General features: G+C 40.4%; 1 protein-coding gene across 1 annotated transcript in view; it reads right to left on the bottom strand.

Moving 5' to 3' along the window:
* The window catches only part of igf2r (insulin-like growth factor 2 receptor), a 48,954-nt gene that overhangs the window by 5,186 nt on the left and 25,300 nt on the right, over window positions 1-18,468 (bottom strand). Inside the window, exons 22-43 of the mRNA XM_034313584.2 lie at window positions 18,139-18,312; window positions 16,744-16,887; window positions 16,006-16,184; window positions 15,761-15,848; window positions 14,092-14,295; window positions 13,863-13,993; window positions 13,670-13,773; window positions 12,902-13,035; window positions 11,826-12,022; window positions 10,808-10,934; window positions 10,483-10,614; window positions 10,124-10,386; window positions 7,292-7,522; window positions 7,020-7,070; window positions 6,842-6,940; window positions 6,605-6,763; window positions 5,450-5,648; window positions 5,034-5,186; window positions 3,571-3,811; window positions 2,641-2,777; window positions 2,423-2,540; window positions 1-143 (exon numbers count right to left, since the gene is read on the bottom strand). The exon at window positions 1-143 is cut by the window's left edge and continues 10 nt beyond it. Coding sequence (XP_034169475.2) covers window positions 1-143; window positions 2,423-2,540; window positions 2,641-2,777; window positions 3,571-3,811; window positions 5,034-5,186; window positions 5,450-5,648; window positions 6,605-6,763; window positions 6,842-6,940; window positions 7,020-7,070; window positions 7,292-7,522; window positions 10,124-10,386; window positions 10,483-10,614; window positions 10,808-10,934; window positions 11,826-12,022; window positions 12,902-13,035; window positions 13,670-13,773; window positions 13,863-13,993; window positions 14,092-14,295; window positions 15,761-15,848; window positions 16,006-16,184; window positions 16,744-16,887; window positions 18,139-18,312 — 3,408 coding nt within the window. The remainder of the gene's footprint in view (window positions 144-2,422; window positions 2,541-2,640; window positions 2,778-3,570; window positions 3,812-5,033; window positions 5,187-5,449; window positions 5,649-6,604; window positions 6,764-6,841; window positions 6,941-7,019; window positions 7,071-7,291; window positions 7,523-10,123; window positions 10,387-10,482; window positions 10,615-10,807; window positions 10,935-11,825; window positions 12,023-12,901; window positions 13,036-13,669; window positions 13,774-13,862; window positions 13,994-14,091; window positions 14,296-15,760; window positions 15,849-16,005; window positions 16,185-16,743; window positions 16,888-18,138; window positions 18,313-18,468) is intronic.

Below are 18,468 nucleotides of genomic sequence, written 5' to 3'. Positions count from 1 at the left end.
GATCTCCCAGGCTGAACACGGCACCCGTCTGTGGAACTTTGATGGTGCCGTTCACCATCTCCACCTGCTCCCCTTGTTGCTTCACTGCACAGGCTGCTCGAGTCTCCCACTCCACCCAGAACTCACAGGCTGCCGTATCCTCCCTGCACACACACCACACACACACACACACACACGAACATAAGGCCTAAAAGCACAAAAACACTCTAAAACCTATAACACTTCACAAAGTAGATGTTCTGGGAAGACCTGCTGGATGTTGCTGTGGGTGAAAAAATGATAAAAAATTAAAAAATTGGGTTATACTGTAATGACACCTCACAGAACAATAAAAAATATTTCACCTAAGTGACATGAAATATGTTTATTTAGGCTATTTTATAACTTTGTCGTGGAGTATGTCTGCAACTATTGTATGGTCTAAGGAGCAGGCACAACAAACTTGGTGGTGAAAACAGTCAGTCTGCCTTAAGATGTCTAAAACATTGCTAGCTCAGTGTGATTTCCTCACACACTGAATATCATGCTTTGATCAAGTTGTTGGATAGCTACGTGTCATAACGGATATAATCCTAACCTGGCTGTCCGAGTGTCTGTGATGCTCCTGCCCCATCATATCATCATCAAAACAGCGAATAGTGCCTAAACAATTAAGCTTTAAAATGTTTAAATGCCTAATAAAAAGACGGCAAGACATTTAGCTGACAGAACAGAAGTGAGTGAATAAATCAGTGATTATTTCCACACTGAGGTGTGGAGTGAAGAGACGTGATGAGGCTCGTGTTTAAACGCTGCGAGTGACTTTTACCTCAGGGGATGAGACAGAGGCCAGCTCACGCGTGGTGTTAACATCTGTCTCGATCGATCGAATCACAAGTGGACACATAGCCATTTACGCCTGCCATTAAAATGTGTCTCCTGTGACCATGTGCATTTGGATTTCGAAACGTCCCGCGAATCCTAATTTATCTACCTTTTACGGACTGTTTCAAACATTTTAATCATGTGGTCTGCTAACGAAACCGGAGATGAGACACGGAAAGAAGATACAAGCTGCATCTGCTTTCATCTCTGCTGTTATAGCATCATCTTTATCTGTTATCTTAGCGGTGGAGAGCTGTATTGTTCAGCGTGATTTCCAAACATCTCCAAAAAACATTGTCAAAATCTCGCAATGATTATGTATTTTATGATATTTGATTACACTCCCTCGCAATGATTACAGATTTTTTTTTGTTGGACGCACCGAGACTCATTTGCGTTGACACAACAAAAGTAATGTGGTCGTATGCTTTCCCCGTTCACACCTGTACTTAGTGCTGACCACGTACGGGCAGATCTCCCAGGAAACATGTTAATGCCAGGTATGAACGGGGCCAGAGACTGATGTGTTCTCACTTTGTTTATCAGCATCATCCACATTGTCTATTGTAAACTTACAATTTTTTGACTTTCGAAGTGTCACTAATGGCATAATTTTCGTAAATAGATTAAGCTACGAACGTAGAGGTAGGTGGATTCCAGTTCGGGAAAGTCTGTTTTCAGAACTTCCTACAGCAACAATATTTCTCCATGTGAAGCATTGTCCCACACTGTCACACATGTGCTAAAAGGTCAAAATTTCACTGTCTGGCTTAAAATGTTAATCTCCAACACTTGGTAATAAAGCATCCTTTAACTGTAAGTAAACTATAACTGTAAGTAAATCAACAGTAAGACCCAAAGACAATGCAGTGCAGCTATTCTCACACCTAATTAACCTTGCATTAAAGGAAAACACCAATGGTTTTTAACCTAATCTCTACCCACTACATTTGCAGTGCATGTCTGATTACCATGGACAATAATCCTGACAATAATCCTCCGACAAACTCATTTATAATGGAAGTCTAAGGGCAAATATCGTGGAATAAATAACTATTTTTTACTCCAGTGTGGGAAAGTTGCAACAGTAAGCAAACAGCGATATCCACTACTTAAAAATAAGCAACTACTCCATTTTTTTTTTTTACTTTCCTAAGAACCCACAGTCCCAGCTTCTTGTTTTCTACTGGCTTACAAATCCAGGATTCATGAATTAACAGGTCAAAGTTCATCTAAATAAAACTGACATGATGTGAAAGTTAGCACTACTAGAGGTAAATGCACATCTTTAACAACCCATGTCCTTTCCCCTTCAGTGAACTGGCACTTTTGCCCAGGGAATTTTATTCACATTTGGTTAAAGAAAATAGAAAAGTAAAGTTTTCAGGTGTCTCCCGTATCTTTGTAGCAAGGTGTCAAAAATTGTAAATGCTACAGGTAAAGTGTAGACGTCTGAAATTCTTGTTTGTAGTAAACAAACACTACACTACATATGCAGTGAATAGGTTTAAAAAACACTGGAGCATTTGTTTAATCCTTTCCATATCACTGGACTCACTTCAGGAGTTTCGGACGACCCACAGTGCTGCCGCATGACAGCTGCACGATGGTTTTGGCTGGTTTCGAATTCCCACACACGGCATCCCCCATGGTGTAATTCACCAGTATCTTTCCATCTGGAGAATGAGAAGACATGGTTAGTTTTTTTTTTTTTTCTCTTTTTCCCCCAAAACAACTGACGTGTTTGTGTCTGAGTGCACTGTAAAGGCCACTGACCAGTTAAGCCCATGGTCTGAGTAAATACTCGTCCCAGGGTCTCTGTCTTTCCCCTGGAGCGCCTGCGACACACGGCGGCTCCCTCTGGACAATCAGTCAGGCCTCCGTGGATTTCCTGGCACAGGTTCATGTAGTAACTGCAGAACAATGTGAGTCCAAAAGCCAGCTTAGACATTTGTGCCTTTAGTTTCCATGTTTTATTACTGATTAATTCAAATTCAAAGGGAAATACATTTTAACGCAGGTCTGCATCTGCACAGTCCAAGAGTGGCAGTGTCTTTTTTTTAACCAGCACTGGCACTTCACATCCAAAGCCAACAATAGAAATGTTGAGGTTAGGTATAGGCACGTAGTGAAACTTTCCTTAAAACTACATTAGCAGAAATTGCAATTGCATTTTATAATATTTACAGTATTATTCATAACACTATAATATTTTATTTTATAATATTTATAGTATTATATTTATGTTTCAATTCATTTGAGGGAAACTGATTTAAGTGTTCAGTCTGTGGAAGCAACCTTGAGTTTATTTTGAGTTATTATTATTATTATTATTATTATTATTATTAAACTGTTACAAGAAACAGGAGAAGAGAAATGAACTCTGGACATGCAAGCGTTAGTACATCATAAAGTATAAGAGCCAATCGTGCTTCAGTATGCAAATGCAGGCTAGGCAGGACTGTCTTATTAAAGAAAAGGGGTGGGGTATGTATAGGGCTGGGGGTGTTTCCAATTTGCATATTTCACAAAATCTAGGGAGTGTAGCTGCTTCTGTGCCCTTTACTGCTGTCTAATAACTTTTGTTTGGTGGAAACACCACATTAAGAAATGTAATATAATGACATGATACATCTAACAAAACATGATATAAGCTGTTACACTTATAATATATATATATATAGGTATAGAAAAGCATTTTCTTACGCATCGCTCTTATCGGTGCTGCTGAACTTCCACGGCTCGGTGAGGGAGGAGAGAGTGCGCAGGTCGTAGGTTTGGTGGTGGCTCACCAGTTTGCACTCCATCTTTTTCGGCGGACAGACGACATTAGTGCGCCACTGGAAGGTGCTGGAACAAGACTGCGTCTCACTGAGCAGCTGGGGATTGCCGTGGCCCACCGAACGGTCACACGTGAACAAGACTGTCGACTGCCTCTTAGCGGTCACTGAAAGATGAAACGTTTTTTATAGTTAACAGAAGATCATTGCTGTATTCTATGAATACAAAGTCTTAGTTCCAACAAAAAAAGGCTAAAAAACATAACATTTTTTAAAATTTAAATATTTATTTATTTCAGTGAACAAATCATGCTTCATGCGCCCTTTACAGGTTGAAAACTGTTTGGCTTTACCTGTAACTCCGCCCCAATTTGTGATGCAAGATTTTTTTTTTTGTTTAACTGCTCATTATGAACCATTTGTAAAGATAGATGCTGCTATTCTAACACTTTACTGTGCACTTCGGATCTCCATATTTACATACCTGTAGTTAATATTAGTGTAAAATACGTTGTATGTTTTTGTTAGCTAGTTAAAGTGTTAGTGAGTTTATGCATCCTGTAAAAGGACACCGGGACGCACACTTCTCAATTTTATGGGTGATTCATTTCTTAAATAGACTGGGAAGGTGCACAATTAAATGTTATAGCAACTAAATAAACTAAACCAAAAACGTTCCCTACTTCCTTCATAAGCGCACTACATTTAGCATGAATACTGGCTTTCACAACCTAGCTCACACTAGAAAGGCGTTTGCAATTCAGCCTTTTCAGCTATTTAAACAGCTGTGCCAGCATTTAGGTTGTGTTGCGGTCACTTATTGACCTTATGAAACAATTTGACAGTAAAACACAGGCACATCACAATCACGCGTACACACGGGTTTGCAAAGGTTGTTGTTGTTCCTCTTTCGGCTGCTCCCATTAGGGGTCGCCACAGCAGATCATTGGTCCGCGTATTTGATTTGGCACAGTTTTTAACGCCGGATGCCCTTCCTGATGTAACCCTCCCCAAATTTTATCCGGGCTTGGGACCGGCACTGAGAGCGCACTGTTGCACGCAACCCCAGTGGCTGGGAATTGAATGCGGGCCACAGAGGTGAGAGCGCTGTAGCCTAACCACTAGTCCTCCAGGGACCCACATGGGTTTGAAAATGTACAGTCAATAAAATCCCCCTTTTTTTAAAGAATCGTCATCAATTTCAACTATATTTGTAATCTGAATATTTAATATTAATAGTGATCTGTCCCTCTCTTTTACCCATCACACACACACTCGGGATCCGGCCCCTAAAGTGCTCTTGAAAAAATGTTTCTGAGGAAAGAAGGGGATGAATGAGGGAAAAAAATTGAACTTCAAACACTAGTAAGTAAGAGCACCACCTCTTACCATTAGAACAGAAGCCCCACTGGTGGTCTTTGTCATAGTTAGCTGTAGTGGAGCACCACTTCCTGCCATCAGCCCTGCCATCTTCTGTGCACTCAGAATAGGACTTGTTCATGAACAAGTAGGGAAAAACGCACACAACTCCCTCTGTGGTCACTGCAACGAGAAAGTGAGATCTCTATAAATCTATTTCTAAGATTTTCTGCTAAAGAAATCCCAAACATGACTGTAATGGGGTTTCATTTCTCCTTGAGCTTTAGTCACTGGGTTATGGATGTTCAAATCACAGTTTGATGTACTCCTGAGATTCATAATTCTTAGTTTGGAACCAAACAAGTTTGGATATATATTATTTATTGCATTGTCATGGCTATCTTCTCTCACACATAGTGAAAAGTGTCATGTATGACGAGGCTGACCTGAAGGACAGGGGTCTCCACCTCCATACTGCATGATGACAGCCTGCTCCTCTCGGCTGTAGTTCAGACTCATGGCTTGGCTCAGACCAAACGAGGATGCCGAAGTCCCGGAGACCAAACACACCGGACTCTTCTTACACGCCTTGTCCGTCACAGACCCACATACATTCAGCTTATACGTTCCAGAGGAAGCAGGAACCTACACAACACAACACAACACAAGGAGCTCAGGGACTACAGGTTAAAATGCATAATAAAAGAAAAATGTATTCCTTAACACACATATGCTGAGCTTTTCTTCTCTCACTGTAATACATTTAGTATGACACATATTAATACAGTACTAATTACTGTTCTATATTACACCCACTGTAGTAATAAATTGCACAGAAACATGATGCAGGGATACAAGTCTAGGGGAAAAAAGGAATTTAATTTGATGCATATTTATAAACTTAATAATATGAGAAGGAAAAAAGTTCCTCACTAACAACTTTAGTTCCTACCTGCAATTAGTTCCCTTTTTACTAACCGTGGTTTCATCTGATCCTGTTATTTATGACTTCTCATTTAATGCGTATAGAGACATAATGAAGAAAAATAAATCACCAAATAATAAAAAAAATAGCAAAGATTGTTGCTGCCTCTGGTTAGCAAACATAGCTAGAACAGATGCTTGTATGAAGACTAGCATATAAAGTGTAAACAAAAATAAAAAACAATTTTTACACAGATTAGTGCATTATTTAATTTTCGTTTAACTAATCTGCTTTAGAAGTTATATACAGTTACTACTGTTTTTCATCAGAACTAGAAAAATGCTGGACAGGCCACGCCCACAAGAGCCAAACTACAAGAGTCACAAGCGACTTGTCATTTGCTAGTGTGAAGGTCACTGATCTATTTTGCAAGCTTGTAGTTTAGGTCCTATTATTAACCTTCTAATGATAAAGTGGCACATGCTCAGTGGCTAGGTTTCGAGTTTCAACCTTTTTTTATATATATATTTTTTAAAAAGTTCAAATCCTACGAGTGCCAGAGAGCCACTGTTGTGCATCCTCGCTCAACTAGAAAATGTTTTATATAAAAATAAAAGCACCTGCCATAAGAATAAATGTCAATGTGATTGTGAACACAGACAACATGGACAGCCACCTGAACGTCTCCTGACAGACGCGAGAGGTCAAAGGTGTACTGCAGCTGGGAGACTTGGAGCTTGCAGCCCTGCGCGCTGACCGTCTCCGGACACACCAGAGGCGTCGGCCACTCGAACACATACATGCAGTCCACCTGACGCATCATCTCAGGAGATCCCTGTATTCAGAAAAGAAAGCTCAAGGGCTGTTCAGGTAAGAGTCGATTCAAAGTCTTATCGACGCTGGGAGTACTTACCAGGTCTGTGTCTTTCTGGCAGGTGAAGATGATTCTGGAGGTGTAGTTGATGGAGGGATCAGCTTCACATGGTGTTGTACTGGTGAAATCAATCTCCACCTGGTGAAATCAGAAAATAATATATAAGGTATAAAAGAGGAGAGAAAACAGTAAAAAAAAAAAAGAGAGAGATCATTACCTCATCAGTGGCAGAGTTATACTTAGGAGGGGACGTGGCATGTCCGATGTCCTGTTCAGGGCAAAAAAACAAAAAAAAAACAAGGGTATTTACCAAGAGTTCTCACAACCAGAAAACAGAACGTTCATTCACACTACAGCAGAAGCTGCTCACAGCAACCCAGATGCACCTGAAAAACGCGAAAGCAAGCACTATCCACCCCACGATCCTCACATTAACTGGATGACGTGATCGGAAACAGATAGATGTAAAATGTAACGGAATAAACTCACAATGGGGTCTCCTTTAGGAGGGTCCATGCACACTGCCGCTCCAGGAGGACACTTGACACCTGGAATGGGGTTTAGAGGCTGGCAGATGTTAATGTAGAAGACACGAGACGTGTCCTTGCTCTCGTCTGCGTTCTCGCCCGTGTCCTCGTCCGTGGCAGTGTAGTACCCGCTGAGGTGAATCAGAGGACTCAGGTCTATCAGGCTGGTTTTGTTCCAAACTGAACACCTCACCTAAATACAGACGACACGAATGTGCAGATTGATTAATAAATTAGACACTCATAATATCAAAGTGAGCTAAATCTTGTGAGCTAAATAATAAATAATGAAAATTGTAAAGTAAATATTTTCACTTTTTATATAATAATAATTAAAAATTATTAACAAAAATTTATTTATTGACATTTATTAACTAAATTAATTATATCTGATATGGGTTTTTATGTTCTTAGTATAAAATGATTTCAATTAAAGGTTACATTTCTTATTAATCTTTTTTTTTTTTTTAAATACCCAGGGTGCCATTAATTCTAGAGCTACTGCAGGTGATGATGAGGCCCTGTTGGTGCACCTGTTACCTCAGACTGGTTTCAGCAGTAGTCTCGAGTCGTTACTGATTATAGATAATAACTGAAGAGTCCTGAGTTTTCATACACAAAGCGAGCAGTGTCACGGAATGCAATGAAGTTCAGATGTATGATCCATTATGCTTTAAGAATTCTGGTTAATGTACAATCTACATTTTCACTTTACTTACAACATCTCTCTAAGGTCACAGAAAGTGCTGACGTCTGTATTTTGTACTTATTATCTACATGTGAAACGGTTTATACGCACAGGAAGGAGGCACTGGTTAGATCTGAAATATTCCAGCACACAACTCATACATTCATTAAAACCACAAGGCTACATATTCCACAGGAAGCAAGTTTAGAGATAATACGGCAGAATTTCAATTTAGCAGTAAGGATACGGGTTCAAATATTAACAAGGCTATTACAGATGGAACGAAAAGGGACACTGATTGGTTAGTAGGAGGTACCAGGTAACCAATAAGAGTCAATCTTCATATGACTAGCAAAAAGCTTTTATACATGGAAATAATACTTTTTACTCTGATCAATAATTATATTATCTGAAGGGGTCTGAAGGGGTTAAAGAGCAGCTCCAGGGAATTTCATAATTTTAAACAGCATTATGTCTTCTTTTAACCAGTTCTGGCTTTAAACTAAAGTCATGTTTCATTACTAGAATACTAGAGAGCTTGAGATTAGTCACTGTCCATGACGTTTAAAAGGAACTCGGGCGACCTTGTCCTCATAAAACCCAGACTTGTGAGAGATCAGCAAATATCAGACCCTGTAAATGTACAGCTTTAGAGATCAGGACGTAGAGGGAGCTTTACCGCTTGACTATACATGAGAAACCGGACAACACTGTGGGGAATCTTTGCTCATTTCTTCAGCAGTAATGAAAAACAACTGGCAAATGATGCATGTCTTAATATACAGCTTTTCGTAAAGGTGCTGCACATGACTGACTGTGGGTTCTGAACTTCTTGAAGCGGATTTTTATTTATAATTTTGTTTTACTTTCAATCCAGAAGTATTCTGCTTTGGCAGTGAGTTTTAAATCAGAGGTGTCGAACTCAAATTGTGTCTGGACCATGTTAGCTTTTTTTAAAAAGCCATAAACCAAGGCTTTTAAGTTTTAACATATTATCTATTTTATACATTAACCAATAACCTAGACTCCAAAATAGGATGATCCTGCAAGAAAGAATGACTATTCTTCACTTTTAGGTGATAACTTTTATTATTTTGTAACAATATTTGTTTTTTTCCCAAATACTGAAAATATCTAACATTAATAAAGTTTTTTAAAAACAAGAAATCTTAAAAATGTTAGGAATATACTTGTCCTTAGTCTCCCATCTTCAACCTTTCTTTTTTCAACACTATTTTTCAACATTTCAGGATTTGGATTCGATCACTGAATCCCACTATGCTTTTCTGAACAGTTGTTTTTAGAAGCACGTCTGACTTCTACGCAGTAGACAGGCATCCATTTTAACCAGCGTAGCTTCAGCACTATGGCACATATAGCATGCAAGTGGCCCTATGCTATGGGTCAGAAGTGAATGTGCTACTTGCACTCAGAGCTGTGACATATTTCCACGTTGAAATAGCACAAATCTCACGTCTCCAGTAACACTGTTTACATTCGGCAGTACAGCGAGGCAGCAACGTTATGCAATACAGTCATTAGCTTGAGTGTTTGTATTTTAGATATTTAATAGGTAACTTCTTACCTTCATTAGTTGTTTTTGTATGATGAAGCACACAGTCTGACGCTTTTCTCCAGCTTACTAAAAGGAGCTTTGCAAATGTTTTAGCGAATATGATAAACGTTCATGTTCAGGAGGTCCTGCAGATACCGGGTGTAAAATAGCTCATTGTGATTATCGTGGACGAGCCAGAAGCAGACGTGCTGTTTTCGTTATAATGCGGTAGTTTTTGCGCAAGTAGACGATTATGTTCCTGGTATTACGGTTCCTGGTATTACGGTTCCTGGTATTACGGTTCCTGGTATTACGGTTCCTGGGGCAATTCAATGTTATTTTTTGTGGGCTGAATGAAACGAGCAGGCCTTGAGGTTGAGGTGTATTTTACATCAAACATGTTATACAGATAACAGCGTCAAATGGTGTTTGACCACAAAGGCGTGACAACAGAAAAAAAACAAATGCCACGGGAGATGCTGTTTAATCTGATACTGAAAAAACGGGTTAATATTTAATACAGCTAAGACTACTACTGTCTCCTGTAGTACCTGTTGTTCGCAGACCAGCGGTGTGTGCCAGGAAAAAAAGTGAGTGCACGTGTCCTTGTCTGAACCGACCAGCACGGGCTTGCTGGTGCCGCCTCCCTCAGACTTGCAGATGAAGCTGATGATGCTCTTGTGTTTCAGTGACGAATTGGCTGCACAGATGTCTCCGCCTTCGTAGGTCAGCTCCACCACCTGGTCCTTATAGACCAGCTTCTTGCTAAACATTCCTCCATTCACAGCTGTTTTAGTGTCTTTGATACACACTCCTGAGGTACAGACAAGGACATCAGAGCTGAACAGGGAACCAAGTTAACAGTTTTGCTAAAACAGGCAAATATGGAAGGTTGATTTTGGGGCATCACCTGCTTCTGAAGCACAGCCTGTGTTCTTCATGGGGCCACAGACATTGAGGCGATACATCCTCCTCACGTCTATGCTGTGGTACACCGTATATCCACCTTCCTGAGTGAGTGAGTTCAGGTCAAACAGATGCCCTGTGGAGGGAAAGAGCATGGACGATTTAGCTCCCTAATGAACAAACCCGAGGCTTACATTTCTCACTTCAATAAGTGTGTAAAGGGGACGGAAGTCTAGCTATGTTGGGACCCAGCAGATGTGTGTTAACTTTAAAGAGAACTTCTGAATAATGCGATTGTAAGAGGATGGTGATCTTGCTGTAGGACTCACCTGTGAGTGGATTAGTGACCTTGCAGTCTCCATGTTCTGTGCTGTTAAGAGGACACGCTGCTGCTGTAAACCACACAAAGCTGTACACACAGTCCTCTAGTGCAGTGATCAGAGTGGGCTTCGAGTCCTGCAGCCAGCCACACACACACACACACACACACGTTAAAAGCACATCACACACAATTCTCATTTCAACATTTAGCTAATAACAGGTTTATCTCTTTTAACAAGTCCTTGGCATACACCACAGGGTCTCCACGCTTAGAGACTAACTGTCCTGCACATTCAAACCGTCCCTGATCCAAAACCACCTGATCCAACTTACAGAGAGCTTGAAAATTAGTTCAGGAGCTGCACTAGGTGTGGTTGGAGCAGCCGACACTCTGCAGGAGCTGTGAAACTCCAGGACTGGTCTTGAAATACTCTTGCACAGGGGATATAGGCTGCTGTCTAATGCTGGGGTTCTTAAAATCTTTGCAGCTAGGGCCCCTTTAACAGTCTAATAAATTCCACAGACCTCTCAGTACACTTTTTTAAACTGATATGAACCAGCCTGCTCAAACATTAGGCTCATTATTTCATTGTGTTCACAATAATATTTTGGCTATTTACTGGAGAATCATTCATCTAGGGGAAGCAACACTTCACTGAACCTTTGATTGCATGATTAACCACATTGAGTCAGCACCGAAGCGTACTGTTAAATGTACCTCTGCCACACAAATTTGATCATTAATACACTAGTTCTGTTTCAGAAGGGACCTGGAGCAAAACTGATTTAAGCATGTAATTCTATAATTTATGGCTGCTGAAAACATTATTCATAAAAGCTATTGTCCTATAAACAATCAGACAATATTAAGAAAATAGTGTTTTTATGTGTATTTTAAATTGGTAGCAAATCCGAGTGAGCAGTGTAGAGAAAATGCGTCTGAAATAATCATATTAAAACCGTGATTCGTTTCTGAGAGAAATTCAGTTCAATTCTGCGTGTGTGCGCTGCACAATATTGCCTCACCACTTTGTTGTGATCGCATTTAAAGCGGATGATGGTGGATCGTTTGCGGTCTCCTCCCGGGCAGGTTGCACCGTCCGTGTACTTCAGCACCAGCGTGTTTCCCTCCCACTGTGGCTCGGATTGAGCTTCTCCCAGACTCACATACTTATCACCGTTCTTCTGACAAGCTGCAGCTCTGCTCGGGCAGCCCCATGAACCTGAAACACACACATACACACACAACAGCTATAAAACATCAGAAGCCTTCTATTGCGCAAAGTACCAGAATATTTAGAGCCAGAAAACTGAAAATGGGCTTTATCAGTTGGCCTCCAGTCCAGGAATAAATGTTCCAGTTGTATGTTTAGGGTATCTGCACAAAATTGGCATCAACAGGAACGAATGGTTTCAGGGGGTGGAGCTAACAGCATAGCTGGTTCCTGATTATGCACAAAAGTTCAATTTCTCAAAAATTGCATAATCACAAACTATTTTATGGCACAACTGAAGAACAAACAGAAATACTTCCTTTTTCTGATTATATGAAGTGTGACTTGTTTTGAGGCAACAATGAGATGGAATTTTAACTGGAATTGGTCAAGAACATCTGAGTGGATGGGTGGGATTAGTCAGTAGGGTCTGAGCGAATGGGTGGGATTGGTCAAGAGCATATGAATGAATGGGTTGGATTAGTTAAGAGGGTCTGAGCAAATGGGTGGGATTGGTCAAAAGCATGTGAGCGAATGGGTGGGATTGGTCAAAAGCATCTGAGCGAATGGGTGGGATTGGTCAAAAGCATCTGAGCGAGTTGTTGGGATTTTTGAAAATTTAGCATTTTAAGTAGTTTATGGTTCAGATATTCCCCTCTGACATTAATAATTGTAAGCTATGGTGAGTAATAATGGTGAGCAAAAATGATTGTATAAAATGAACTGCTGGCTCCTGTTTGGGTCAGTTCTTGCCCCAACAGGATTAGTTTCTAAACACAGATTAAACCTGAATTTAAATATTCTAGTTTAGAGTTACTCTGGACTAGTCTTAACTTCTGCTCATTACCTCGTATAAAGATATCAGGTTTAGACGTAGCTTTGACTCACCGCTTTGAGGTACGAGAGACTTGCACACGTTGATGTAGTAGCGCTGGTCTTTGTTGCCAGTCTGAGGCAGAACCACCCAGTTTCTGTTGTGCAGAGCCAAGGAGGACAGATCATACGAGTGTCCACTGCCATCACTGAAAAAGATGCGATTCAGAGACAGTAGTGAGACCAAGAACACACTTTTTCCTGTTCGTATGTCTGTCTACAAGCAAATCTCATGGCAGAGGCAACCAAGTGTTGGGGTATTATATCCTGGTAGGAGTATTCATAAAACGTAATCAATTTTAACAAGAACCTCTGGATTACTTATTTTCAATATTCTTGTTTTGTTCTTGAGAGAAAATTCCTTAAGAAAGTACGAATGATGTTTGTTAAAGGACAGATAAGTAAAGGAAAATTAGTATCTTTTTGTATCTGTATTAGTGTCTTTTTGTGTTAGTTTTATATTCATGGGTATCAGTGTTTCAGAAGTTGTATTTAGAATAATAAGGAAGAAAAAGAACGCTGTAAGAAATAAGTAAAACAAATTAATGAAGCTTTTTCCTTTCTCACGAGGAAAGAAACTCAGGTATGAATTGCTAATTGTTTCACTTCACTTCACTTAAAGAGCTGTTTACAAGCAAATTTTAAGATTGGGAATGAAAGGATAACGCATGAATGCTGCACTGGAGAGTGCTAAATGCTAACTATTCTGTATGCATGAGCTAATAAGTGAGCATTGGTGTGTGTGCACAGCTTGTGTGAGAGTATGAATCGAGTCGTTCTCACTTGTAGGAGCAGCTGGTGGTCTTAAAAGGAGGACAGGCCAAAGCTGTTTGCCATTCAAACAAGTAGGTGCAGTCTGCTGTCTCTCTGATAAACACTGGCGTCCCCTACAGTGATCATACAGAGAAAACACACTCAGAAAATAGAAACGTACCACACTTGCCCCATAAAACTGAACAGATTGATAAAGTCATACCAGATTCTTGCTGTGGTCACAGGAAAACATAATGGCTGTTGATCGCTCATAAATCGTGTGGCAGGTTTCCCCGTGTGTGTAGTTGATCATTATAATGCCATCATCAAGCGTTAAGTTTTGATTAGCCAGTCCTGAAAAGGGTAAACAAAACACAAATCATGGCGCTATTCACATTAAAGGGACATAATTTGGTTGATTTAAACAAACAAACAAAAAACACCATACTGACCAGATACCCTGTGAATGGTACCCTCTACTTGGCAGGAGGAGACCATGTTCTCAGCTCCATGTGGACACACTGTCGTCTTAAGAGGGCCGCATACAGCAACGTGATATTCATACTGCGAGCTCTTCACCTCATAATCCTTCCCAGACAGTGGAGTCAGGTCAAACTCATACGCACTCCTGGGGTCCTTTACCTTACAGTTTGCACCTGATCGAACAAAATAAGACAATATATTTATTTACAAATAAAAGGTAGTAAAAGTTGGAGCATAGTACACAGTTTCCAGAAGACTGCACAGGTGACGAAGGACTTCTGTCTAAAACCTTTTTTAGCTCTTATTTGCAGAAATCTTTTCTGAAAAGTACTGTTCTCCAAATTTGCCACCTCTAAATTTCTTTTAGAGGAACATTTCAGTTATTCTATCTATTGTATCCCCCCCCCACATATAAAGATGATATGTGTGTCAGCAATAGACGTGCATACAGGACCAGACTGTTAAATCCCAATCCCACCCACTCCAGAAGGAATTCATCCCATCCTTGTGTGCAGACTCTCCTGACCAATCCCACCCACTTGCTCAGCCTCTCCTGACCAATCCCACCCACTTGCTCAGACTCTCTTGACCAATCCTGCCCACTTGCTCAGATTCTACTTACCAATCCTAACCACTTGCTCAGACTCTCCTGACCAATCCCACCCACCTGCTCAAACTCTCTTGTCCAAACCTGCCCACTCCTGTAGACTCTCCTGACCAATCCCACCCACTTGCTCAGACTCTCTTGTCCAATCCTGCCCACTCCTGTAGACTCTCCTAACCAATTCCGCCCACTTGTTCAGACTCTCCTGACCAATCCCACCCACTTGTTCAGACTCTCCTGACCAATCCCACCCACTTGTTCAGACTCTCTTGACCAATCCCACCCACTTGCTCAGACTCTCTTAACCAATCCCACCCACTTGCTCAGACTCTCTTGACCAATCCCACCCACTTGCTCAGCCTCTCCTGACCAATCCCGCCCACTTGCTCAGACTCTCCTGACCTGTCCCGCCCACTCCTGTAGACTCTCCTGACCAATCCACAGTTGACTGCTGACTGCTTCTACAGTCCTAATTATTATTTTTGGTCATACCTGCTTGTGATATCAGGCAGAGCCACATGAGCACTCAGTTCACTCGCATGTTAATTAACCTGGCTTTTTTGTCCTGTGAGTTCCATATCTGACAGCCCACTCCCACGTGCATGAGAGTGACCACTGCCTGCTCCTGCAACTTTTTTGTTCACAGACCCCATGCGCAACTCTAGTCAGCACTGAACATGCCAATAACAGAATGGCTAGTGCTGTAAATAATAAACTGCACCAGAGTGACCTTCCTGACCTTGTAGACTTGTGCACACAGGTGATGTAATTAGAGCAGGAACAAAACACAGTCTATGATAGGACCAAAAAGCAAACACATGCGCACACGCATGCGCAAATGCAAATGCAAGCACAAAAACACACACACACGGGAACCGTTATGCTAAGCCAAGTGCCCAAAAAACACTATGAGAATATATGAGAAAATGAGAATATATAATTGATGAGACATTGAGACTGAAAAGTGGAGGCACACCTGTAGTTTGGTAACCTATTTTTAAAGCCATTTGGATCATTTAGTATTTAAATCGTACCTTGTACTCTCTTAACAGGGCAAGCCTCCGAGGTCCTCCAGATGAAGACGTATTCACAGCCGTCCTTACGATCAAAAATCGGTGACCCCTTCAAATAGCAAAAGAGCAGAAATTAAACATTACATTAAAAATGGAAGCAAACCATTTTCTAACTTTTTTCAAAAGTAGTAGGAAATTCCATATATGGAATAATAAGACACAAGGTGAAAAATAGCAGATAAATCAAACAGGCTGATGGTGCTTACAGGGCTATCGTCACACTGGAAGATCACGCGTGTTGAGTAACGCCCTCCTGAGCCACACTTATCCCCGTTCTGATAGACGATGCTGATGGAGCCATCTGAGCCGGCTTGCAGGCTGGACTGCACAAAGCCCAGGTTCACACCTCGGCCATTTAACTGACCGCACGCTCCGATTACTCCAACTACAAATAACAAAAGACTCTTGGTGTCAAGACCTCTTAAATCAGACAGTACATGTTATTACCTTCTTAATATACAAACACACAGTTCAACTAAACTGTTCAGAGTGTTTGTTTTGCCATATGGATAAGAGAACGAGGGAAGGGAAGGGAAGGGAAGTGGTAATAGGAAATAATTTGTTTCACAGCCGTTCCACAGAATTAAATGTAACTATACACACAGACAATGTGTTGTTCTTTAATTAATAAAAAAAAGGGTCAAAATGGGCAAATTGCTGTGGTACAAGGAATAAAATACTTCTGAAAGTGCTGTTATTGGAAAATAATCAACCTCAGGGCAATAACAGTAATAGTGCTACAGCTCGGGTTGCATCATACCACCCAGTCGTTAATTATTTTCCTATAACTGCACACCCCCAAGCATGAACCCTTAATGAGCCTAATCTGCATATTCGTATTTCCATGAAAATATGCAGTGCATCATTTATGTGTAGTAAAAACTTAGAGAAACAAAGGCATGAAGAAAGAATACACTTCAACTTATAGTCTACGTGTGAGTTACCTGGGCAGCCCTGGACAAATGGCAGAGGTTTACACACATTGATGAAGAACTTCTGAGATTTGGCCTGAGCTGACGTGTCTAAGGGAATGTAGGCCTTATTATCCAGACTGAGGTCACTCAGGTCGTACTCATTTCCCTGAAAGTCTGCACACATGACAAAACAGGTTAGTGGAAAGACAGGACTACTACGACTATAACTATGATGATTACGACTTCTAGGACTACTACTACTATGACTACCCTTCTGACTACTACTACTGCTGCTGCTGCTACAATTACTACGACTACGAGTACAACGAGTATCACTACAACTACCACTACAATGATTATGACTACTAGGACTACAACTATTACGCCTACAGCTACGACTACAATGTCAACGACTACTACAAGTACAACTACCACTCTGACTATTACTATGACGACTACTACAACTACTTTTACTACAACTGTAAGTACAACGAGTATCACTATTACTATCTCTACGTTGATTAGGACTACTATGACTACGACGACAAGTACGACTACCACTCTGGCTACTACTACGACAACTACTACTGCTACAATTACTATGACTATGAGCATAGCGAGTATTACCATGACTACCACTACAAAGACTTCTACAACTACTATGAATACAAGGACTACCACCACAACTATTTAGACCACTACGAATACTACTTCAACTACGACAACAATCATCACTACAACTACTACTACGGAGACTACTATAACTATGACTACTTCTACAATTACTTCTACGATGACTGCTACCATTTTTACTACGACTATAACGGCTACTATGAGGACTACTACTTTTACAACTACCACTGACTATTACTATGTTCATCTATTAATATGATCTATCTATCTATCTATCTATCTATCTATCTATCTATCTACCAATCATAGTAAAAAGCTCTTTGAATTTTAATTTAAAAGAATGCACATTCTATAATATAGTTTATACATAAATAAAAATGATTTAGAGAAGTCAGAAATAAAACATGGCATTATTCTGAAACAAGACAACAATCGAAATTTTTTTAAAAACCCAGAAACAATTTTTAAAAGCAAAGTGTGGGAATACATGTTATTAGAGAATATTTATATAACGTTCAGAATAATAAGTGCAAACCTCTAAATTTAGATTTTTTTTCACTATTAATATTCTAACATAAACAACTTTACCCTTTCTATTAGTCATGATCATGAAGAAACAACTGTTTAACTTAACTTGTCTTGTAGGTATGGACATTTTTTGGTCCTAAAAGGTGCAAACCTTTGCTGCCCACTATACTAATGACATTGAATAATGATTTTTTTACTAAAAAAATTAAAAATTTTAATCAAAAAAAAAAAAATCCCTACATCCCATTAGAAATGTTAGCTTACCAGTGACACGGCAATCTACCGGTGCAGGCTCGCAAGCCAGAGCTGTAGAGAACTCGAAAAGAGCGTCATGCTGCACGTGTGTGGACGTGCTCATCTCTTCACGAATGAGCTTCAGGGAGCCGTTAGTGGCACTCTGATCACACACAAAATTAATGCTGAACGTGGCTCTGGTGCCTGCAGTGTGAGAGAGACGGTTTAGTGGGGGGGGAATTAAAACCACTCATCCAAAGTACAAAAATTGGAAGAAGAAAAAAAAAAAAAGCAAGCACACATATGAACAATCACACTAGCAAGCACTTGCAGTCTGTCACTTGTGGGCGTGGCCTGTCA

This window comes from Pangasianodon hypophthalmus, chromosome 19, assembly GCF_027358585.1.
Source record: "Pangasianodon hypophthalmus isolate fPanHyp1 chromosome 19, fPanHyp1.pri, whole genome shotgun sequence".
Classification (NCBI taxonomy): domain Eukaryota; kingdom Metazoa; phylum Chordata; class Actinopteri; order Siluriformes; family Pangasiidae; genus Pangasianodon; species Pangasianodon hypophthalmus.
This window is presented reverse-complemented; position numbering and strand designations above follow the sequence as displayed.